This window comes from Lemur catta, chromosome 10 (assembly GCF_020740605.2).
Source record: "Lemur catta isolate mLemCat1 chromosome 10, mLemCat1.pri, whole genome shotgun sequence".
In the NCBI taxonomy this organism is placed as follows: Eukaryota; Metazoa; Chordata; class Mammalia; order Primates; family Lemuridae; genus Lemur; species Lemur catta.
This window is the reverse complement of record NC_059137.1, coordinates 10900001-10920474: the sequence shown is the minus strand read 5'-3', so window position 1 is coordinate 10920474 and position 20474 is coordinate 10900001. Positions and strand designations below refer to the sequence as shown.

At 36.0% G+C, this 20474-nt stretch overlaps 1 protein-coding gene and 1 non-coding gene across 11 annotated transcripts in view; both read right to left on the bottom strand.

Moving 5' to 3' along the window:
- Positions 1-20474, bottom strand: part of DENND1A (DENN domain containing 1A) — a 492893-nt gene that overhangs the window by 343251 nt on the left and 129168 nt on the right. For all 10 annotated transcript variants that reach the window (XR_006737850.1, XR_006737851.1, XR_006737852.1 and 7 more), the window contains one exon: positions 889-938. Coding sequence is in view for 5 of the 10 variants with exons in the window: in XM_045563071.1 (XP_045419027.1) it covers positions 889-938 (50 nt within the window). In the remaining 5 variants the exon portion in view is untranslated. The remainder of the gene's footprint in view (positions 1-888; positions 939-20474) is intronic.
- Positions 19852-19915, bottom strand: LOC123646760. Its single transcript, XR_006738014.1, has one exon. It is a non-coding gene; the product is annotated as a U7 small nuclear RNA (small nuclear RNA).

Here is a 20474-nt window from a genome sequence, read left to right as displayed (position 1 = left end):
TTCCATTAAGAGAAAATTGAAAAGAGACAACAATCAAGTGGGCAAATAAATGATTTTAAAAATTAATGCTTCAACTATAATGAGAAACAGTAGACATTTCTTGAAAATAAGATAAAGATGATTATTTTGTCATTTTATTAACATAGTTAATAAATTACAGTTTTATAAAGAAAAAAGTTCTTTTAAAATTGTTATCATTAACCAGTGGCTTATTAAAAAATAAAACAAAACAAAACCTCAGATTGTTTTAATTATCTTAGAGTTCTTATATTTGTACCTTTCCAAGAAATAGTTTAACATAATGTAAATACTAAAGAAATGTTTAGATGGTTTAGCATTTTTTAATCTAGAAATCTATAAAATGCTAATTTCCCTAGAGATACCATTCTTAGCCACCTAAACAAAATGTAAAAACACTATTTAGCAATATTCTTTTTAAATAGCTAAATACCTTTAAACAAGATAGGTCTATGCTGATTTAAATTGTAAGTTGAAGTCTAGGAAAAACAAAGTCTATATAATACTCAAAAGGCCATAGTCATATAAAATTAATTAAGCCAAATATATTCATATTTAAATAAAAATTAAATAGCATTGGATTAAATACCAACCATTCTTAATCACGGTTTAAGTCTGATAACCAAAATAAAAAATTTAATGCCATACAAAATACATCTCACAAACTAACCAATGCAAAGCTCTAAGCTTTAAACTTTTTGATAGTGTCAATAAAATCTCCAGGAAGGGAGAATATTGCAACTCTCCTTGGAACATAAGTGTCTTAAATCATGGTTAAACAGACAGAATGTTAAGAATGGTGTGGTTTTTATTTTCTATAGCAGGTTTATTGACACTTTTTTCTAGTAAAATTTGAAAATCTGACACTACCTGTCCACATAGAAGGGGAAACAAAACTTGGTCAAAGTCTGTAGAACTTCCTGTGGAGAGAAAGAGAGATAATTTATACATCTAATGGGACCAATAAATCTAACATTAACCACAGCACACAATCTAGCAACTTTACCCTAAAGAAAGAGGAGACAGATGAAGAAATATGGGCTTTATCAATTACATGGGAGGAGTACTAGGCAGTCAATCATGAGAAATAATAAACATGATCAAACTTCATTAAAAATGAAAAATTAATCAAGAATCACACATGGGCAAGCAGCAGGAGCCATGCAGGAAAGCTCTGAAGGGAGGGAGGCGGTTGGGTTGCTGAGTGTTAACACCCCTCCAGGGACCATCTCCAGCCTGACCATATGGATCAGAGTGAATAACACCAAGCCACATGGGTTTGGCCTGGCAGGGCCGCTGTTGCTGGCACCGTTTTTGCCTGTTACCTAGGAACAGAGGGGGCCGGGATTAGACAACGCTTCCCAACATCAATAGGCCAAATCACAGCAGAATAGAAAGCCAACTTGAAGATAATTGTCCCTGAACATTGTCAACTACATTTTTTAGAGTTTAAAACTTCATTTACTTACTTTATAAAGAAGTTGCCATTTCTGGCATAAATTTATTTTGGAACCAAACTGTAACAATTTTAAGTATGCACTATTTCTAGTTAAATATCATTATCATAATGGAACATACTTACCTGCTTATAATTTACCAAAATCTAAAGCAAACTACCAGTTTAAGTACAAACATAGAGCTACATAAAACCAAGAACATTATTCAGGAGGAGGGTACAAATAGTAGAGTAACATCTCAAAGATGAATAAAGGACAATCTCTTTACATTAAGCAAAGAATAAATACTGATACATGAGACACAATATACAGTGGTGTGTGACTTTTCCTAAAAGACAAATTTCACATATACAGCATACACATATATAAGTAGTTAATTATTATTTCCTTCATAGAATTTTCTTTAGCTTGACTTCATTTAACTACAAGCATCAACAGCCCACAGTTGGTGCTTATCATAAGTTCACAGACCAATGTTATAAATTTTAAAAAAGTATTCCTTTCATGCATTTGATTTGCTTTTTAACTATTTAAAAACCCAACTTCAAGACAAAATGAAGAACATATTTTTCAGTCACTGAGAAGCTGGTTCAAATTAAAACAAACCTGCCCATTTGCAAATCCTAATCCAAGTGATAAATTAAAGATCAGTTTACAAATGTAGCACTTTTCTAACCAATAATAATGAATTATCAATGCTAACTGAATTGATGCTTCTCGCTTCATTTATTTTTAAAACCAGTTCTATCATTCAAGAAATAAACCACATCAATCTAATAACCCACTCAATGAAGCAGAAAGCACATTGACTTGCTCTGCCAGAGCATGTTCTGCCTACATAATTCAATTGAGCATATCCTATTTTTTAATATCATCTTGGACTGGTACTATGTATATCACAGCACTGTTAAGGCATGTCATGAAATAGTAAATGAATAGGAAACTAAAAAGTGGAAAAGCAGATGAGGCATTATTTATACATTTTTAATTTTATAATGTAGCATTCAGAAGTCCACGTACATTGTTTTTAAACTAATCATTTTTAAATAAATTGCAATAGGTAATAGAGAATCAGAACAAAAGCAATTTCTCAGCACATAATGTTATTATCAGGCAAATACAGGAAAAGAGATCATATAAAACATTCATTTTAATGTCTGTAGTTTTAATTACAAAATATACTATAATCCATATACACAAAACCCTTATGATTTACACACACAAAAATTCCTTACAAGTTTCATTCCACTTCAAGTTTCAAATAATACCACAAAGCAGCCCTTAACTTCACTATATGTACCAGCCATTCTTTAAAACTCACTACCAAGTGCTCACTCATTGCCAATATCAGCTACAAAGACAGCTATCTCTTACCCCTCAAAAGTTACAGGTGCAAAAAGCACTTCTCTACTCTATGCTGGAGTTGCGCTGGCAAAAGGCCTCAAAGATTTTTGAAAGAAAGGACCCCCATGGCTATGAGAAAGCATTGTGCTCTACAGCAGAGTCAAAGAAATCTAATATGCCCAACTTATTACTCACTACAATATAGAAACTACTTACCACTTTCTAATGTCAAGTGTAATAACCACACTTGAACTTGTCTGTCAGATAATATTAGAACAAATATCAAAATACCCAATATAGGCTGAGTGCAACCCACCTCCCATGAGCTTTCCTTTTTACCCAAGAAGGCAGTGATAAGTCTAATTAAGCAATAGGGCAGGGGGAGGGGAAGAGTAAAGAGAATATAGGCAAATGTAGGCACATGTTTGTACATTACAATATGTTTCTTCATGTTTGTGATATTACAAGAGCTTGATATTCCAATTTAAGTCAAACAAGATGGTGGTGTGCTGTCAGAAGAGAAAACAAAAATGAGCATCTACTCTGTTAGGCATATTCACACATTATCTCAGTCAGAACTGAGATATCTAATTCTTAGTTTGGGAAGCAGAGGACAGGAAGAGGGAGGGAAAACAAGCAATGTTCTTGGTAAATAAAAACTGCTGAAATAAACTAATTTTCTTAATACTGATGTTTTCCTTATATATAAACATTCAACTACCTTATCCTCTTTTTCCAAAAGAAAACACAATTATTCAAATATGAAAAGTACCACTCTTCAAGAGAGGTGCCTTTAAAACCCTGATTTAAATATATTTTGAGCATTCTATTTATGGGAGTATCCCAAAGTCTTTCAATATTAACTTTACTGGGGAAACAGTCACTAATCCGTTACCAATCCCTTTTTCTCTCTAGAACCTATGTCTTTGGCTAGGGAACTTTCTTTGTACACAGTAATTTTCTTGCTCTCTCCCCCATTTCTCTTGCCTACACAAGCTCTTTTAAACAACCAGCCTCAGTACATCTTCAACTACTGCCACATAAATCGGATCTTGGAGATGCAGCACAGCTGATGAAATGTAAATGACCTCATTGCTAAGGCAGGGGGTGGGGAGGATTGTGTGCCAGCTCTCCAGATCAATTCCCAAGTTTATATTTTCACAAATCTTTTTATGTACAGTTTGATTTTTTAACATTTTAATGAGCAAAAAAGTGAATCTATAGTAGCCAGTCACCACAGTTAAAGTGCAGGGCATGAACTAGATCCCAGGAGGGAACCAGTCCACCATGTCACCACTGGCTTTAGGACATTCGCCACCTGGTTCCATGTCCCCAGGTTCCAACTCTTTTCATAATCAAAACACTGCTGACATTATAAACCCCAGACGGGTTTTCTAAAATCCCTCCCAATCAATATATCCAACACATAACTTATTGGAGACAACACTGAGCTCATTGATTAAGGTGAGTTCAGTAGCAAAGTTTTCAAAATAAATGAGACAAGAATACAGCATTCAACCCCTTTGTGTCACCAGACAATTTATGAAATAGGCAATTTCCAAAAGGGCTTTTCTAACAAAATATATGATACTTCGTGTGGGAAGAAACAAGAACAGGGAGGCAGGGAGGAAATATGGTACAGAGACAGTTGCAAAAACCTTTCAGTTATGCATACACTAAAGAGGAGAGTATAGTAGAAAAGCAACAACATCTACAAAGCTCTGCCTACAAGGAGAGACCAAGCCTCAGAGTATGAACCAACATATGAAATTAACACACCTAATGCTGGATACACTTGCAAATGAAATTCAGAAATGAACTCAAGATTCATCTCTGTCTACTTTGGATTCATTTCACCCAATTCAAATTCTCATCTGGTCAGAAGGCCCATCACGGGAATTTACTCCTACCTGGAGAAAGCAGATTATGTTATGCTAACACTGAGCCATTTGCTCAAGAATTTAGTAAAGTTTTAAATTTATATTATCCATTATAGAATCCTATCTGGAAGCAAAACTTCAAAGACTAAATTCAGTGAAGTTAACTAAGATTATTAATAATGAGAAGGCTAAACCAATTCACCCTGAATTTGGGGTGCAAGGTGGGGGCATAGTAAATCCTGCAACAGCCATCATTTCAGATGTCAAATACTTTGTTTTCATTGCTTCATTGAAACCTACAAACAAAAATTCGTTTTATTTGGCAGATAAAAACAACTGCCAGTCACACACAGATATACATGCCCCACAAATAAATGCCATCTTAAGATAAAAGCACAGGCTGATTATAGTGTCCACTGGACTTACAGAATGTTGGGAGATGAGGCATGTTCTCAATAGTTCAAAGGGGAAAAAAAAAGTGTGCATAAAAACATTTAAATAAAGCAAAGGGATAGCTTGAATAAATGAATGTATTTTAAAATATGTAAAGCCACAATTAGCCTCTTTGTGGCTTGCTGAAAGCTGATGTAGCAGTTGATAATTTACTTTTATCCAAAAAAAGAGAGTGAAGGAAGGCGAGGAGGGGAGACGGTAGGAGAACATTTCCTGAGTTTCTTATATCTAACTTACTTGTTCATTTCAAAATGTAGGTGTGTGATGAAAAGCTCAGTGGAGCTCAAATTCTAAAATATTTTCTGTTTAAATTTTTTTTAATAGCGTAAGGGAAATGTTGACCCTCTAAGTCCTGCAATAGAGAGCAATGCCACTGACTTGAAAGAAAAGCCTTTGATTGATGATCTTGAAATTCAAGTTGAAAGTTAAAAACAGAACACACATAAAATCAAACATACAAAGAGCTAACAAAATTTCTACTTTAAGCCATTTCAAGTTAAAACCAGGGGCTCCAAGTGAAAGCTAACAAAGGTTTTAAATGCTTATGATTAAGAAGGGTAAAGCAGTTGTTTTTGGAGGCTTAATTAGCACCAAGTTCAAGAATGTTGATCAGAAGTTCCCTAATGTGAAAACAGGAAATCAAATTTTTCTCCTTCACTTTAAGAGTCAAATCTAAGATCCGTACTGTAATTACAATCAAATTTTTATTTTTTCAGTGAGAAAAAGAAGCTCTGAATAAAAGATTTTACAGAAAGGGCTTTCAACACCCAAACATAAAAGCCGGGTCAAGTTTCTAACAGCACTGCTCAAATGCTGCAGAGCCTGCTTCCTTTCTTTGGTACATTTCAATATTTACCCCTAGCTTACTGTTTATAAACTTTAGTTAATTTTGGGTCATACATATAATTATGCTGATTTGTTTAATATCTAATATACAGAATCAATGTTGTAATTCCAAGATTAAATTATATAAAGAAATTCATCATACTCTATGAATATGTCGCATATATACTTTATATATAGATTATCAAGGACATTAAGTGCAGAAGAGGAAGGCTTTCAGCAACAGAAGAGCCACTTCTAAAACTACTTTTAAGTATAAATCTTCATGACCTTTGAAATCCAAAGTAAAAATACTGGATCTTATTTAAAAACTTTTTAAAATAACAAAGTTACTTTATCCTTTTGCATCCTTCCCTTTCTTCAAAAACTTCTTACCTAAAACAAAGTTGTTCATAACCATACTTAGTATTATATAACATCCTCTTTACCAAGATTTGCCCATAGTAACTTTAAACCTTACAGCAAAGTGGTTGGACATGAGAGAGCTATACTTATAAGGTCATTGTTAAATGCCAATAAAATTCTTAAAACTTGTTTCCAATACTGCATTTCCTTGAAGAAATGATTTGGTTACGACCTCTTACAATTGGTATTTGATGGCATCAGTATGTAAATTCCTTGGACTCAACAGTAGTACTCTGATATATTGTCCTGTTCATTTCCTTACGTATTTTAATTCCTATTATCTGAACATTTATGTGATCAATATTTCTAAAAAGAAGGGGGGGACAGGGGACACAAGTCAGCACACAGCAAAGGAATAGGGTCCCAACAGTAAAATTGCAAACATGATTTCACTGAAGCAGCAGCTTGCCCTCAGGACGATACTATTAAAAAAGAAAAGAAAAAAAAAGAGCACTGATAGAAATACTATTTTGTAAGCATATTAAAAGCTGTCAGCTTTTAAATATTTTAAATGCACACAAAAATGTGCACAGATGGGCAACTTTTCTGCTCACATTAGTCTAGAAAAAAAATCTTTCATTATCAAGCTCAAAGTCCTTGAATTTTTTAAACTTAATTGTGCCTCTATTTCTTAGAATTCACACCCCAAGGCCAAAGCTTTCCTGCCACCAGTCCTTCAAATCTGACTTGGACATTACACGGGAGGAGGCTCCAAGCCTCCCTGAGGTCTCACTCCTTTTACAACACACGAAAAAGCAGTCGATAATGGGCCCATGCTGAATTCACTGCTCTCCACGTCTCCTCTTGGGACACAAGCCTAGCAGATGTGATAAAAACTGTGTCAGAGAAGTGGCTCTAGTTTGTGCCTTAATGACAACTTAAACCTCTAAACCAATACAACCAAAGGACTAACAGAACTGGCTGTTACCTCTCTCTCCTGCCAATCTTCGAATATCTCTGAACTAAATTAGCACCTCTACCCACAACTTCCCCTGCCACCCCACAAAATCCATTCTAATTTTAAAAGATAAATGAATTCAGCAAACACATCGGTGGCATAAGTGTCTGGCCGCTGTGTGTGTGTGTGTGTGTGTGTGTGTGTGTGTGTGTGTGTCCTATAATTAAGTCCTAACACATATTTCATGTAGTTTATATTTTTCTCAAGGTATGATTGAGCATTCAGATGTCTTAAAGGACTGCCTGGTAAATTCCCTCTGATCATCGCCCTGGTAACCATATTAACACATACAACCGGTAGACTTATGGTTTCCAAAAAGCACCTAAAGGTCTAAAAATTATTTTAGAAAGAAAAGCGATATTCTGAGTTATTGAAATATTCTAATTATTAAAATTTATACAGGACAATGTTTTAAACAGTAGGTGGCTATACTTTTCTTTTAACTTGTAAGAACTCTTTGTCTTACCTAATGACATGGTACCAAAAAATAGATTTAAATGTGTACTTCTGATAACATTTTCTAAATTCTATAATTCAGCCTTCAGATGATAGGTCTTTTTACCCAGTATCTTGAAAGCCTATTCAGTCACAATTGCATACCCACTTAATCAGCAATCATTGTTCTGGGATGCAGGACTTTGTTGTCAAGACAAGCACCAAAACCTTAAAAAAAATTTTTTTCAGAACTGGCATAAGAAAAAAGTGATCTTTGTCAGACAAGGACAAATTTATGCAAATCTTTTATAAACATTCACAAACATTTATTTAGCTTTTGAAATGTTGGCCTCATTTGAGAGCATGAAAATGAGGGGGAAGTAGGAAAACGCAAAGGACAGCTTAGAAGCTGGCACGCTACATAAATATTCAGAAGGAAGATTATAGGATTCATGTTAGGCTGTCTTAGGCTTCTCCAAAGTCCACACAGAATAGCAAAGAACAAAACTAACGAGAAGTACAGCAGATGTTAGACAATGCATCAGCCTCTTTTCCTCTCTCACTTAGCTATACTTGGACGCTTTTATATTTTCTTTCAATATGGTTAGGTCATTCAAGGATTCTCCTATAGACTCTGTATTGTGGCTACAGATCTATAAGCTGAAGGTCTGTCAGCTTTCCAAAAGTTTCCAATGAAAAGGCATTATGCAAATTCTACCTCTCTTACCCTCTTTCAGGGGGAAAAAAGCCTCCAGTATGCAGTCATCAGAGTATTGGAAGCCCCAGCCTTCATTTCTGTATAGCTGTGTTTGCCTCAGGGCCACGCTGCTTGTTTTGACAGTGGATCCCCCTAGATAGTTGGGATTAGTCGAGCTTGTTTAGATAAACTTGAAATCAAGGCCTTCTCTAGGTAGACAGCTAGATGTAGCTACCGAGTTTCCAGCTGCCTCTTCCTTTCATCCCAAAACAACTGCAGATTCACAGTAGCTATCACAGCCACAGGCTATGTCACATACATAAGTACAAAATTAAAGGCTGCTAAAAGAAGCCTTTGTAAGTCTTAGTGCTAAAATAAGGAATCTGTACTGCTTGGTTTATACAAATTATTCTAGCACTACCAGTATGGAGCTGAAACATCAGTTAACAAGGCCTATTAATCAAGGTTCCTAGCTTCTTCTCATAGACAGGATCATAGTTTGGTAATATGCCTAACCTTCTGCTTATTAGCTCTTGCATGAGAATAATAGCTTAAAATGTTGAAAAGGAAACAATAGGCTTTATTTATCCAATGGCAGCGGATGTTATACACCATCAATAAACACTGTGAACAGAATATGAAAATCAAATGTAAATATCAAATCCGCTTTTGAGAATTATTTAGCAATTGATTAGACAGGGTCTCACTCAGTAGTCATCTCCAATAACAGAACCGTTTGAAATTAACTTTTATTTCCTACAATTTGCAGATTCTGATAGAAAGATATAAAAGGAATTAAGATTGAAGAAATTTTATACTCAGAACAGATTGATGACATATCATTACAAAGACAGCAGGTCATATAAAACACTATTGAAATAAAAAATTACAGAATTCAAAAAGTTTTCTAAAATCTAACGCTCAAGGATTTTAATATTTTGCAACTAGGAAAAAAAAGTCTCTTCAGAGGGCCACCAAAGAAATTAATTCACTCCCACATGTTTGGTTTTACTTTGTGTATCTTGCTCTGACATATAGATGCTACTGTTTACCTGGGGCTGCCTGGGATAAACTAAACACAACAATGGTACCAGAATAGGTTCAGACACTTTCCAGAACTATTCTGCGACATCATGTAGTACAGAAGTCCTTTTGCCCTCTGACTGTACTGTCAAGTCGTATAAGGCAGTTTTCAATCAAACAAGTGTACATATATCACCACTGAAAATGTATTCTCAGGATTCAACAGGTAAGTCGTTATTTAAACGAAAAGCCCTAAGACATTCAAGACATTCTGGAATTTCAGACATCAATTGAGCTTTTCCTATGAAATTTTGGGTCCCTTTCATATACAACTGACAACCTGAAGAATGAGGGAGCACACTGTTTCTCCAAAGGGCCAAATTGTAAATATTTTAGGTTTTGCAAGCCACTTAAGGTCTCTATCATATATTCTTCTCTATTTTTTTTACAACCCTTAAAAAGAGTAAAAAATCATCTTACCTCACAGGCCATACCAAAAACAGCCCCAGGCAGGATGTGGCCAACTGGCTGTAGTTTACCAACTCTGATCTAGAGTGTTAAGGGACCTAGTCAAACAACGTAACCCAAACAAACTCATCAATACTTAAAAACTCAAATTCAAAAATTCCTAGAAGGTAAAATGCCAATGCCAATCATGCTGGTTCTTTGGTGATCCAACAATTCACATGTGATTGTTGCTAAACAGCCAAATGCCTACTGCAAGCAAACATGCTCTTGCTTTTTTCAGAAAATTTTTTAAAGTGCCAAAGATTTAAAATGAAACACATTTCTATTTTCCAGAATTCACAATTGTTTTGTGGCATGGACTCCTCATAGAAACAATTCCTTTTCAGATTAATTCACTTCTACAGGTAAGGTCCAGGGTTTTTCTTGACAGATACATGAATTCACACTCTCTGGATTATTGAGAACTCTTCAATTTGAGATTGTTTTGCTTGTATTATTTTTAAAAGCAGTAATAAAGGAGGAGAAAGCCCTTCCTGGTGCTGTACTCAAACACGTCACTTGTCCACCATTGTTCCGTTAGATGAAGAACATAAAAGGGCCTTCTCTTGCCTCTCTCACTACTTGATATCAACTCCTTTCCCTTAAATGTGTTTCCCAAAACCATCTTCTTCCTTTTCTCTCTGCAACCTTCTCTATTAATAGTTTACCTACACTTGAGTTTCAATTATCAGCACTAGGTAAATGACTCTCAAATTCACATCTTCACTTCAGAACCACCTTTCCAGCTCCAGGCTCCTATTCCAACTGCCTAGTGGACATTTCTGCAGGCACTTCAAGTTCAACATGTCTAAAACCCGGACCCATCATCTAGGTTATCGGTACACTGCCACTTGCTAATCCCTTTCACCTCATCAAAACAAGAAAGAAACTCAGACTGCCACTAATACTTGCTGGGAGACTGGTGATCTGTTTACGTGACTTAGATTCAAATATCTGCCACTATTGTTCAATTTCAAGATAACCCTCTAAAGAAAAGTTTCTGATTGCTTAAAAACTTTCCAAGTGTTAGCAAACAAGGCAAGGGACAAGGAAGCCCCTGAAATCAAGTACTAGATTTCTAAAGTCATTTTAGAAAACTGACATATTTCCCTAAGCAAGATAATATATTTAGTACCAGACAATGTGCTAGAGGCCAGGGATAAAGCAGTGACCAAGCAAGATATGGTCCCTGTCCACATGGAGCTTACACTCTACTTGGAAAGACAGATGCTATGAAAATGAACACATGGATACCTAACTCAAACTGCCACAGGAACTGCAAAGGAACAGAGTGCTGTAGACAAGATGGCAGGGGCCTGAATTTAGATGAAAGGGGCAAAAAAGGCCTCCAGGGAAGTGACACTCTGAGCTAAGACTTGAGTAACCAACAGGTATTCACCAGGCAAAGATTGGGAGAAGAATAGGAAGAGGGAAGCAAAAGTAATAACATGATAACAAAAGCCCCTGGCACATTGTAGGAACTTAAAAGCAGCCCAGCATGTTGGAGCAAAGGAGGTGAGGGAGAGAATGGTAGATGAAGCTAGACAGGTTGGCAGGGGCCAAGGACATTATAGGGCAGGTTAAGGAGTCTGGGCTTTATTCTCGTACACTGGAAGTCACTGAAGGGTTTGGATCCTTTTACATCCTGCTTGCAGTTGACTTTCTAAACCCTGCATCTTAGATCCCCCAAGTCCTCCAGACTCCAGGTGGACTCAGAGGCTATTCTCAGTGAGCTTATCACCCCAATGCTGTTCTTACCATTCTAGCAACAAAATTACCATAATCTCAGGGCCCTACATTTCTATAGGAGGGGAGAAAACATCCCACTGGGTGCCCATCAGGCCTCTGGGGAGGAAGAGGTGCCTTACACAGGAACCTTAATAACCCTGGCAACAGGGAGTATGGCTGTGGTCAAGGAGAGCAACAAAGGAACTGCAGCCATTTTGAACAGGACCATCCTAAATCTCTCTTCAAAACCTGCTTCCTTATATCTGGTATTTTTTCCGAGCTTCCAAAGTCCATTTTCCTGTATACAAAGAAAGCATGCATAACTTTTTATTGCAATAATCTACTGTATATCATAAAATCTAAGAAGCCATTGATTATAAAACTATTATTTTTAAGTATCACTAGGGGAAAAAAATGCTACAAATAAAATGATATACCATTGACTGTAAGATGCATTCCAATTTCAGAGATGCTAAAATGTGTATCTTGGAATTGAGAAGATATATGTACAGATGTGTCTTCCCCACTGGACTGAGTTAAGAAAGGTGGGGATTATACCCATTGTCAGTGTTGAGCCGAGGACCTGGCACATAGGAAACATCCAGTGAATGACGGTGCTGAAAAAAATGACTGGATGATAGTCTGGAGAGTAAGAAGGGAAAAAAGTAACATTAACTGAACACTTACTATTGCCAAGTACTATGCGAACAGCCTACATGCCTTCTTGTTTCATTGTCATAGGAAACAGTGGGACACGGGCCAATTTAAACTGATCAGATATTCAAACTTTAAGGTTAATGTTTATTCCTGACATAAAAAACGAAAAGAACAGAAAAGACTATTAAAGTTTGCAAAAATGTAACATCAGTCATTTCTGTCAAAGGCTTATCATTTATACCTAATTACATTTTTGCCTAATAATATATGAATTACGCATATAAAGTATCTAAATTGACTTATATAAGTTTCTTCTGATTATGAAACTAATCTATTCAGCATTTCTCTGGTTCCTCATAGAACAATGGGGGCTTTTCTCAGGGGGCAGGGGGTGGTTAAGTGACAAGTAGAAAGGGACTAATAAAGCAGCTACTATATGTCAGGTCTTGAGCGAGAAGTTTTACATATGCTTAATGATCCTACCAGTAATCTTATACAGATATTATCACCTTCTTATAGATAACATGAACCTTGAGACCTGAGTAAAATTATTCTCAGGTAGATTGGTAAGGTAACTTGCCTAACTATGGAAAAGAGAGGTTCTCAATCTCCAGCCCTGTGTGATTAGCATTCTGTCTCACGGTCACAAACACTCATAGAGCTTAGACTGTGCAGTAGGAGCCCTCCATGCGGAACGAAGCTGAAGACTTCCTCCCACCTCACTTTCCAACTGCAGCAGTGGCGTGGAAGATTCGTGAGGTTCTAATATAGGGTCTTAGGGCAGGGTAACCTCACATAACCAGTTTGCCAGAACATCCCAGTTATGCTCATGATTTCTGTGTAATTATAGTGTTCCCTTCAGTCTCAAAAGTATATTGGATTGGATACTGTGGTTACCAGAGAGAGGGAAAACCATGGCTTGTCTGGAGGTGACAAAAGAATAAATAGCTGTTTTTTCTGCCTTATGTTGGGAAATTGGAAAGTGGTGTTAGAAGAGTTAGTTTTATCACTTCACTCCAGGCTCTTCATCCGTAGTAAAGACTTATCTACATTCTAGGACTTAATACAAGATCAGACATCATCAATTACGTGGAAACATCAAAACCCTCTCTTCTTTTTTCCCCCTTATGCTACATCAGAAAACATTCACTGAACTAGACAAATTCAGGTAGTATGCATTATGACTACTTTTCCTGCCAATTCCACAAAGTTAATACTATGTCTTCATTTTATAGATTTCGAAAATAAGGTGGAAAACATAATGCATTTGCCCAGAGTGACATATCCAAAGTCAACCTCACATAACATGGGGATATTTGCCTTCTAAATTTTCTTTGGGCCAAACATACCCCAAAAAAAAAAAAAGGCACTTAAAAAATTTAAGGGAGGGATGACATCATTTCTTAGTGAGACATGAATAATGAAAAGTATTTCTAGCTGCCATTAAATCTGCATATTATAACAGATGCTTTTTAAAAATCCAAAAATATTTCTCAATTTACCAGGGGTTTAGATACCCAGAAATGATATGTATCTCGCAGGTTGGAAGAGTACTCTGACTAAAAATAACATTCTCAACAATTTATATTAATAGGTTATACTCTTAAAACTAGATGTTACATAAAGAGGCATCATGTTCAAAATACATTCAAATACATGAATCTTAAACCTCTGGTTAAGTCTCTGCTAGGTAAGTTGGGATTTAATAAATGTATTAATGTGTTTTGGTTTATCCTACTTAGTTCAGATTCTGAGCCCAAAGATCACAGTGTGAACACTATTCAGTTATTTATTATATATCAAATATTTGGCCTAACATCCATGCACAGCACCAAGTCCTCCAGACTTGGACATGAAGCAGGCAAGAGTCTCTGACTTTCCGCCTGGGAAAGGGAGAGGATACATAAACAATGTATATAAAGTATTTAGGTTTTCTGATAGAAATATGGAAAAGGTAAAAGGGAGGTATTATCAAGTCTACCTGGGGGGTGTGAAAGGTGACATTTCAGCTGACTTATGAAAAATGAATCAGTATTTATTAGACAAAGAGGCTAGATAAGAATATTACAGGGATAAAAGCAATATGAAACATGAAATCATATATTACAAGGTTGATATGTGAGTAAATTATCTTTGACAAGCTCAATTTTCTTTACAAGGCAATCTCAATTATTTTATAAATACTTTTTTATTTCTACCCACCAACCCCCCACCTGCTATATGTGTAAGCCCAAACACATGCACACGCACACACATACACACACACACTAGTCCACAGTCTGGGCTTCACGTTATACCACACTTGAAATCCAAAACTGACCAAAGTTACACAGTTTGAAATTATGATAGCCAGAGGAATCTTAATCCTACTACACTGCATATAAGTACTTTTAAAATGAAAGCTACCACAGTAATACAAAATATCATATACAACCAAAAGGGCTCATTTCCAAGGACTGTGGTATCCACTACTCAATTTCTGAGGTTTTGAACATGGGAATTTCAACATATAGATTTCACAACTGGAATAAAATAAAGAAAAATTAATTATTTGAAGCCCCTTTATCACTATGTAAAGAGTTTTTATGTTCTTAGTACACTTTAGAACATAAATATTTAGGAACTGTTTCTGTATCTTTTTTTTTTTTTTTTTTTTTTGAAACAGGGTCTCGCTCTATCACCCAGGCTAGAGTGCAGTGGTGTGATCGTAGCTCACTGCTGCCTTGAACTCCTGGGCTCAAGCCATCCTCCTACCTAAGCCTCCCAAGTAGTTAGGACTCCTGGTGTGTGCCACCATGCCAGCCTTTTTTTTTTTTTTTTTAATTTTTGGTAGAGATGAGGTCTTGCTATGTTGCCCAGGTTGATCTCAAACTCCTGGGCTCAAGCGATCCTCCTGCCTAAACCTCCCAGGTGCTGGGATTATAGGTGTGAGCCACTGCGTCTGGCCTGTGTCTCTTCTTTGCCTGACAAAGTACTCTCTCTCACCTTCATGACTTCTCTAAATTTTGTTAAGAAACAGTGTGGATTTAGAAAGGGAAAGTTTTCCATAATTCTTCCATGGATCGGTCTGAAATTCTAGAGGCAAAGGTTCTCATACACAACCCTAACACCTGACAAAACAAATGCATCAAAACGGGGTTACCCTGCTACCTTTAGTCCATCCCTAATAACAGTAGAGATAATATTAATTATTGATTACTATTAGGTGTCAGATGTTATTCTTAACATTTCTCACATTTCAAATCATTACACCCTCACAACAATCCTATAAGGTCTTAACTGTGACTATCTTTAGTTTACAGGTCAGGAAATTAAATCCCAAAGTGGTAAATTCCTGTAAATCACAGAGCTAGGATTAAAACCCAAACAGTCTGGCTCCAAAGTCCATGCTCTTAATCACCAATATCATGCCTCTGCACTCTCCTTTCTGGAATCTTAACTCCTTAGCAATTAAGCCTGTATCACACCTCATATTATTCACTGAGCTCCTAATTTATCCTAGCTCCTAAGAAGGGTTTCTAACACTGGCTATAGCCATTCCTATACTTGAAGAGTTCACAGATTGACAAAGAGACAGACATATAAACAATACAACATAAGGAGTGAATGTTCCAAAGTGCTCTCCAAGAGCTGAGGATAGAGTGTCTAATTCAGTTAGGGCAAGTTTCACAGAGAAGGTGACACAAGCAGTACAAACAGAAGTATATTGAGGTACGGGTAGGGGGACAAAAGGGAGAAAAACATTCCAACCATAAAAACAGTTTGGGCAAAAATACACAGGAGGGAAATAGCGAAGCATACTGGGAAATGGGGGGGATGTCCTATGACTGGGCTGGAGGTGGCAGGAGACTAGGCAAGAGGTTGGGTCAAAGTCAGATTATGATAGGACTTAAATCCAAGTTAAGAAATTTGGAGATCTTGAAGATGCCAGGGAACCATCAAGAGTTTTGACTAAAAAGAAATGGTATGATTTGATTTAGGATTTAGGTATCTCCAACCATCTTAAGAAGGGTAGTGACTGCAGGGTCATTGGATTATAGGCCATTGGGAAGAGTCCATATGAGAGAAGCTTAGAGTGTGAATGAAGAGGGAAACAGAAGAAATAGGATGGACGAGAGAGCAGTTTAAGAAGGATAAGGAACAGGACTTGGTGACTACAGACTTGTACGTGCAAACAAGGAGCAACAGGGACTGATTACATGAGGCTAAAGATAAGACAGAGACTACAGCTCGCAAAAGCAGACATAGTCTACTCAGTTATAATCATTGCATAACTTACTAGAAACAAGACCATGCACTGTACTCACAGACACCTAAAATCTAGTGGGGCTTTTTGGGAGCCAGAATCAAACCAAAAGAATACTTCTCATAAAAATGTGTAAGGATTGCATAATTACCATTTCCCAGAGTCAGATTCAAATAAGTAGTAGTACAACATAGCTGTATAGCTTGGCATGCTTTCAGAAAGAATGGCTCAAAAAGAATGTGTCTTTTTAATGAGTTCCTTCTATATAACTGTAACAGCTGGGGAGTGACCAAATTGGGAAGAAACCTTCAACTTAAAAGAAGAGTTTTAAGTCCGAAAATGTCTCAGTTTTTCAACTGAGTTCCACTAAATGTTTAAGGTTGAAATACATTTTCATTAAGAAGCCAGTTTAACCCTATCCCATTCTTAAATTCACACTTCTCTGGAAATGGGGAAAAAACTCAGGATATGGATATTACAGAATAGCATCTCTTACATACAAAGTGGTTTTTCTTCGGCAAACACTTTAAAAAGCACTTTTACATTTGTTCAAGATGATAAAGTTGACTTGTAACAACACATGGAAAAATAAGAGGCAACACTTGATAGATTATCTTTTACCCATCCATGAATCTATACTCAGAAAACATTTAAAGTAGCCAATCATCAACCAAGGGACACTTTCAAATATATACAAAGAATCAGATGTTCAATCTGGGATGCATTTATACATCTGCAATCAATGAATCTTCTAGAAATCTGTAATACAGTCCACAAAAACAGCTACAATCGGTGGCAATTGTGGATACTGATGTGCCACTTCAAGAAAGCCGCTTCAGCAGGGTGTTTTGTTGCTATCATGCTAACAACTGGCTCCCAAGTCTTAGGGTCTGAAGAGATTGAGAGTTTATAACTGTGGATGAGAAAATTACATTTCCACCTATGATTCTAGACTGCCAAGTTACTAAGAAATATCGAAAGCGACCTTTTTGAGCAAGAGGTTGAAAAACTCAAGAATCAACAGTGGATCTTGGAAAACCACGCATCTAAAACAAGCCTAAAAGATGATATTCTTTAAGGGCAGCTCCAAGACTTTCTGCCTGGGTTTCTCTATATCATTCGTTAACTTTACTAACTCCTCTGGCTTCACATGACAAAGAACAAGAAATTGCAGGAAAGTGATCATGGAGGCACTACCACCCCAAGGTCCTAGTTTTCAGAGACATTCCCAATTTCAGGTGTTCTGACTATACCATTGGTCCACAAACCATCAAAACACCCCAGACATGCATTACACTTATAGCCTAGTAGACAGTAATTTGCTTCAAGAAGAGAGATGAAATCTATTTCCTCTCTCTTCCTCTTTACTTGGTACAATATCTGGCTCAAAGTCTGAAGATAGCATACTTAATCAATATTACTCAATGCACAAAATCCAACCTCATCTCCCAAACTGTTTCTGCCACCAAAATCAGACACGAAGGGAAAAAAATCAGAAAATATATAGTCACTTGTAACTGTACATTGGTCTCTTGAAGAGCAGGTTGTGGAGTCATTTTAAAATGGGATACATCTGACCCTTATATAGGCAAACCCTTTGGATGAGACTCCAATAAATTCACAAATTCTGTTCTATGGTATACAGTGACATAAAAAGTTTCAAGATCAAAGATGACCTCACCATTTAAAGTGAATCTAATGTGGATAGGCTATACGAGTAGGTTGGAAGCATGGCAGCACCCACTTTGGAGAAGAATGGAAAAAACAAGAAAGCTCAACAGTTTCCAAGAGAAATGGGACACATCCAAGTCCAATGCCATTCTTTGTGAGCTTGGTGAATACAAACCCAAAATCTCAATTCCAATTTGAAGATCTATGGCTAAAACAAATTACTATAGAAAAACCTGGAGAACCTTTACGGAATGAATGTCACATTTTATACAGATTTGGCACACTGCTGCTTATGTTTCCCTGCCTAATAAGGATGGAGAAAAAAACAAATTTTATTATTTTACAGTTTGTATAAATATTAAATGTTTGCATGTTATACAATGTTGGTACAATGAGGCTTCCTTTCATAGTAACAAAAACATTTAAGAGCTATGGATTATATCTGCAATTTTCTTACTAAGTATTCTTTCTATGAATCAGGGTATGAACAAGTTTTACAGTAGAAATGTTTGTCTCTGGCTAATCAAAATTTAGAAGAAAATAACATGAAAGTTTTCATACACAAGAGCTCAACCAAAAGATTGAGATAATCATCAACAAACAAGTGGTATGTCCTGTTTAAATATTATCTCTATTGTCTTTCTAATCAGAATCTTCCAATTGATTTACATAGGTTTTACTGTGAGTATGAGCTTAAGAAATGTTTTCTTTTAGAGCATACCTCAAGCATGAACAGATGAAAACTCCACATTTAAGCAATTACATGCAATTCAGAAATGCCAATTTCCATCACAATTAGCCTGAGTTATGCAACATATTTTTGTTCCTTTTTAGTATATAGTTGACATATGTTTTTATAATTTGTTTAACTGCCTATAGTGAAATTTTGAAATCACATAGGCAATATAAAACCATAAGAGAAAGGGCACCTTTTTATTGTTCCCAATGTACCATGTTTCTACATTGCTTATAGAGCTTGTACAAGAAACACTGTTAGTTTCTATATAAAGACTTCCATAAAGTTTTTACAGTTTCTATAAATGCATAAAGATTGTTGGTTTCATTATAACCTCTGTTTCAGTGCCAGTGGAAAGAAAAATTACCTGCAACTCTAAACAGCAATCTACATATACAGGGGTGGGTTAAGTATGCTCAGACCTTTCTTTTAGAGCTCTAAGACACTCACTGTATTTCATCAAAAACTACATGAGCACACTGGAGAAGCAACTTCTAGCACACTCAACTCTAACTGCCACTCTTAGAACAGGCTATAAACAGTACAATTGTGAGAACAAATTATTATATTAATTCTACCTGTTTTAGTACTAGAAGTAATCATATTATAACACTAATATGTTTTAAAATGGTATATGCAATACCCTATCATACTTGACACATTACAAGACTATTTATGGAAATCTTCTCTCTGATGGGTTACTATATCTTTATTCCAAACTAACCCATACTATACATAATTACTAAAGGCTCCTGGTTTTTTTGTTTGTTTTTGTTTTTTTTTTAGCATGGGGGTGGGAGGTTTCCAGTAAGGACCAGAAAACCTCCTAGACAAATTCTAAAAGAGCTGTAACACTTGGCTCCTGTTTTTTAATCTGAAAAATTATATAATGTTTTGAAGTCAAAAATGGGATTTTGATGACAGTGGTGACCATAGTTTGCTAACATGTTAATTAAACTATCCTCTTTTCCCTTAATTCAATTAGTATTCATTAAAACTGCACTAATCACAATAAGTAAAGTTTTACCAATTATTTCCATAATTATGAATGAATACAATAAACATAGAATAATTATTAATCCCCTTAATTAACTACAAGACTATTTTCAGCAGGGAAGGATATTTATGTTTTTCTTATTTTTAATGTCTGATTGACATGTTGATATCTTTGAGAAACCATTTCTAGAAAGGAAAGAAATATTAGGTCATTAAATATAAAATGTCCAATTTTGAATCAAGAGTTTAGTTATTACATCTCAAATAAGAAGCAGTACAATTAATCGAAGTATGTGCCTAAACTATCAACATAGTTTTTGCCATCTTAACAGTAGCTTGCTTATGCCAGCAGCAAAGCAGCCTGGAGAATGAGTGGTGATGAAATCACAAAAGGCATTTTCCACAGCCTGTTGAGAATTG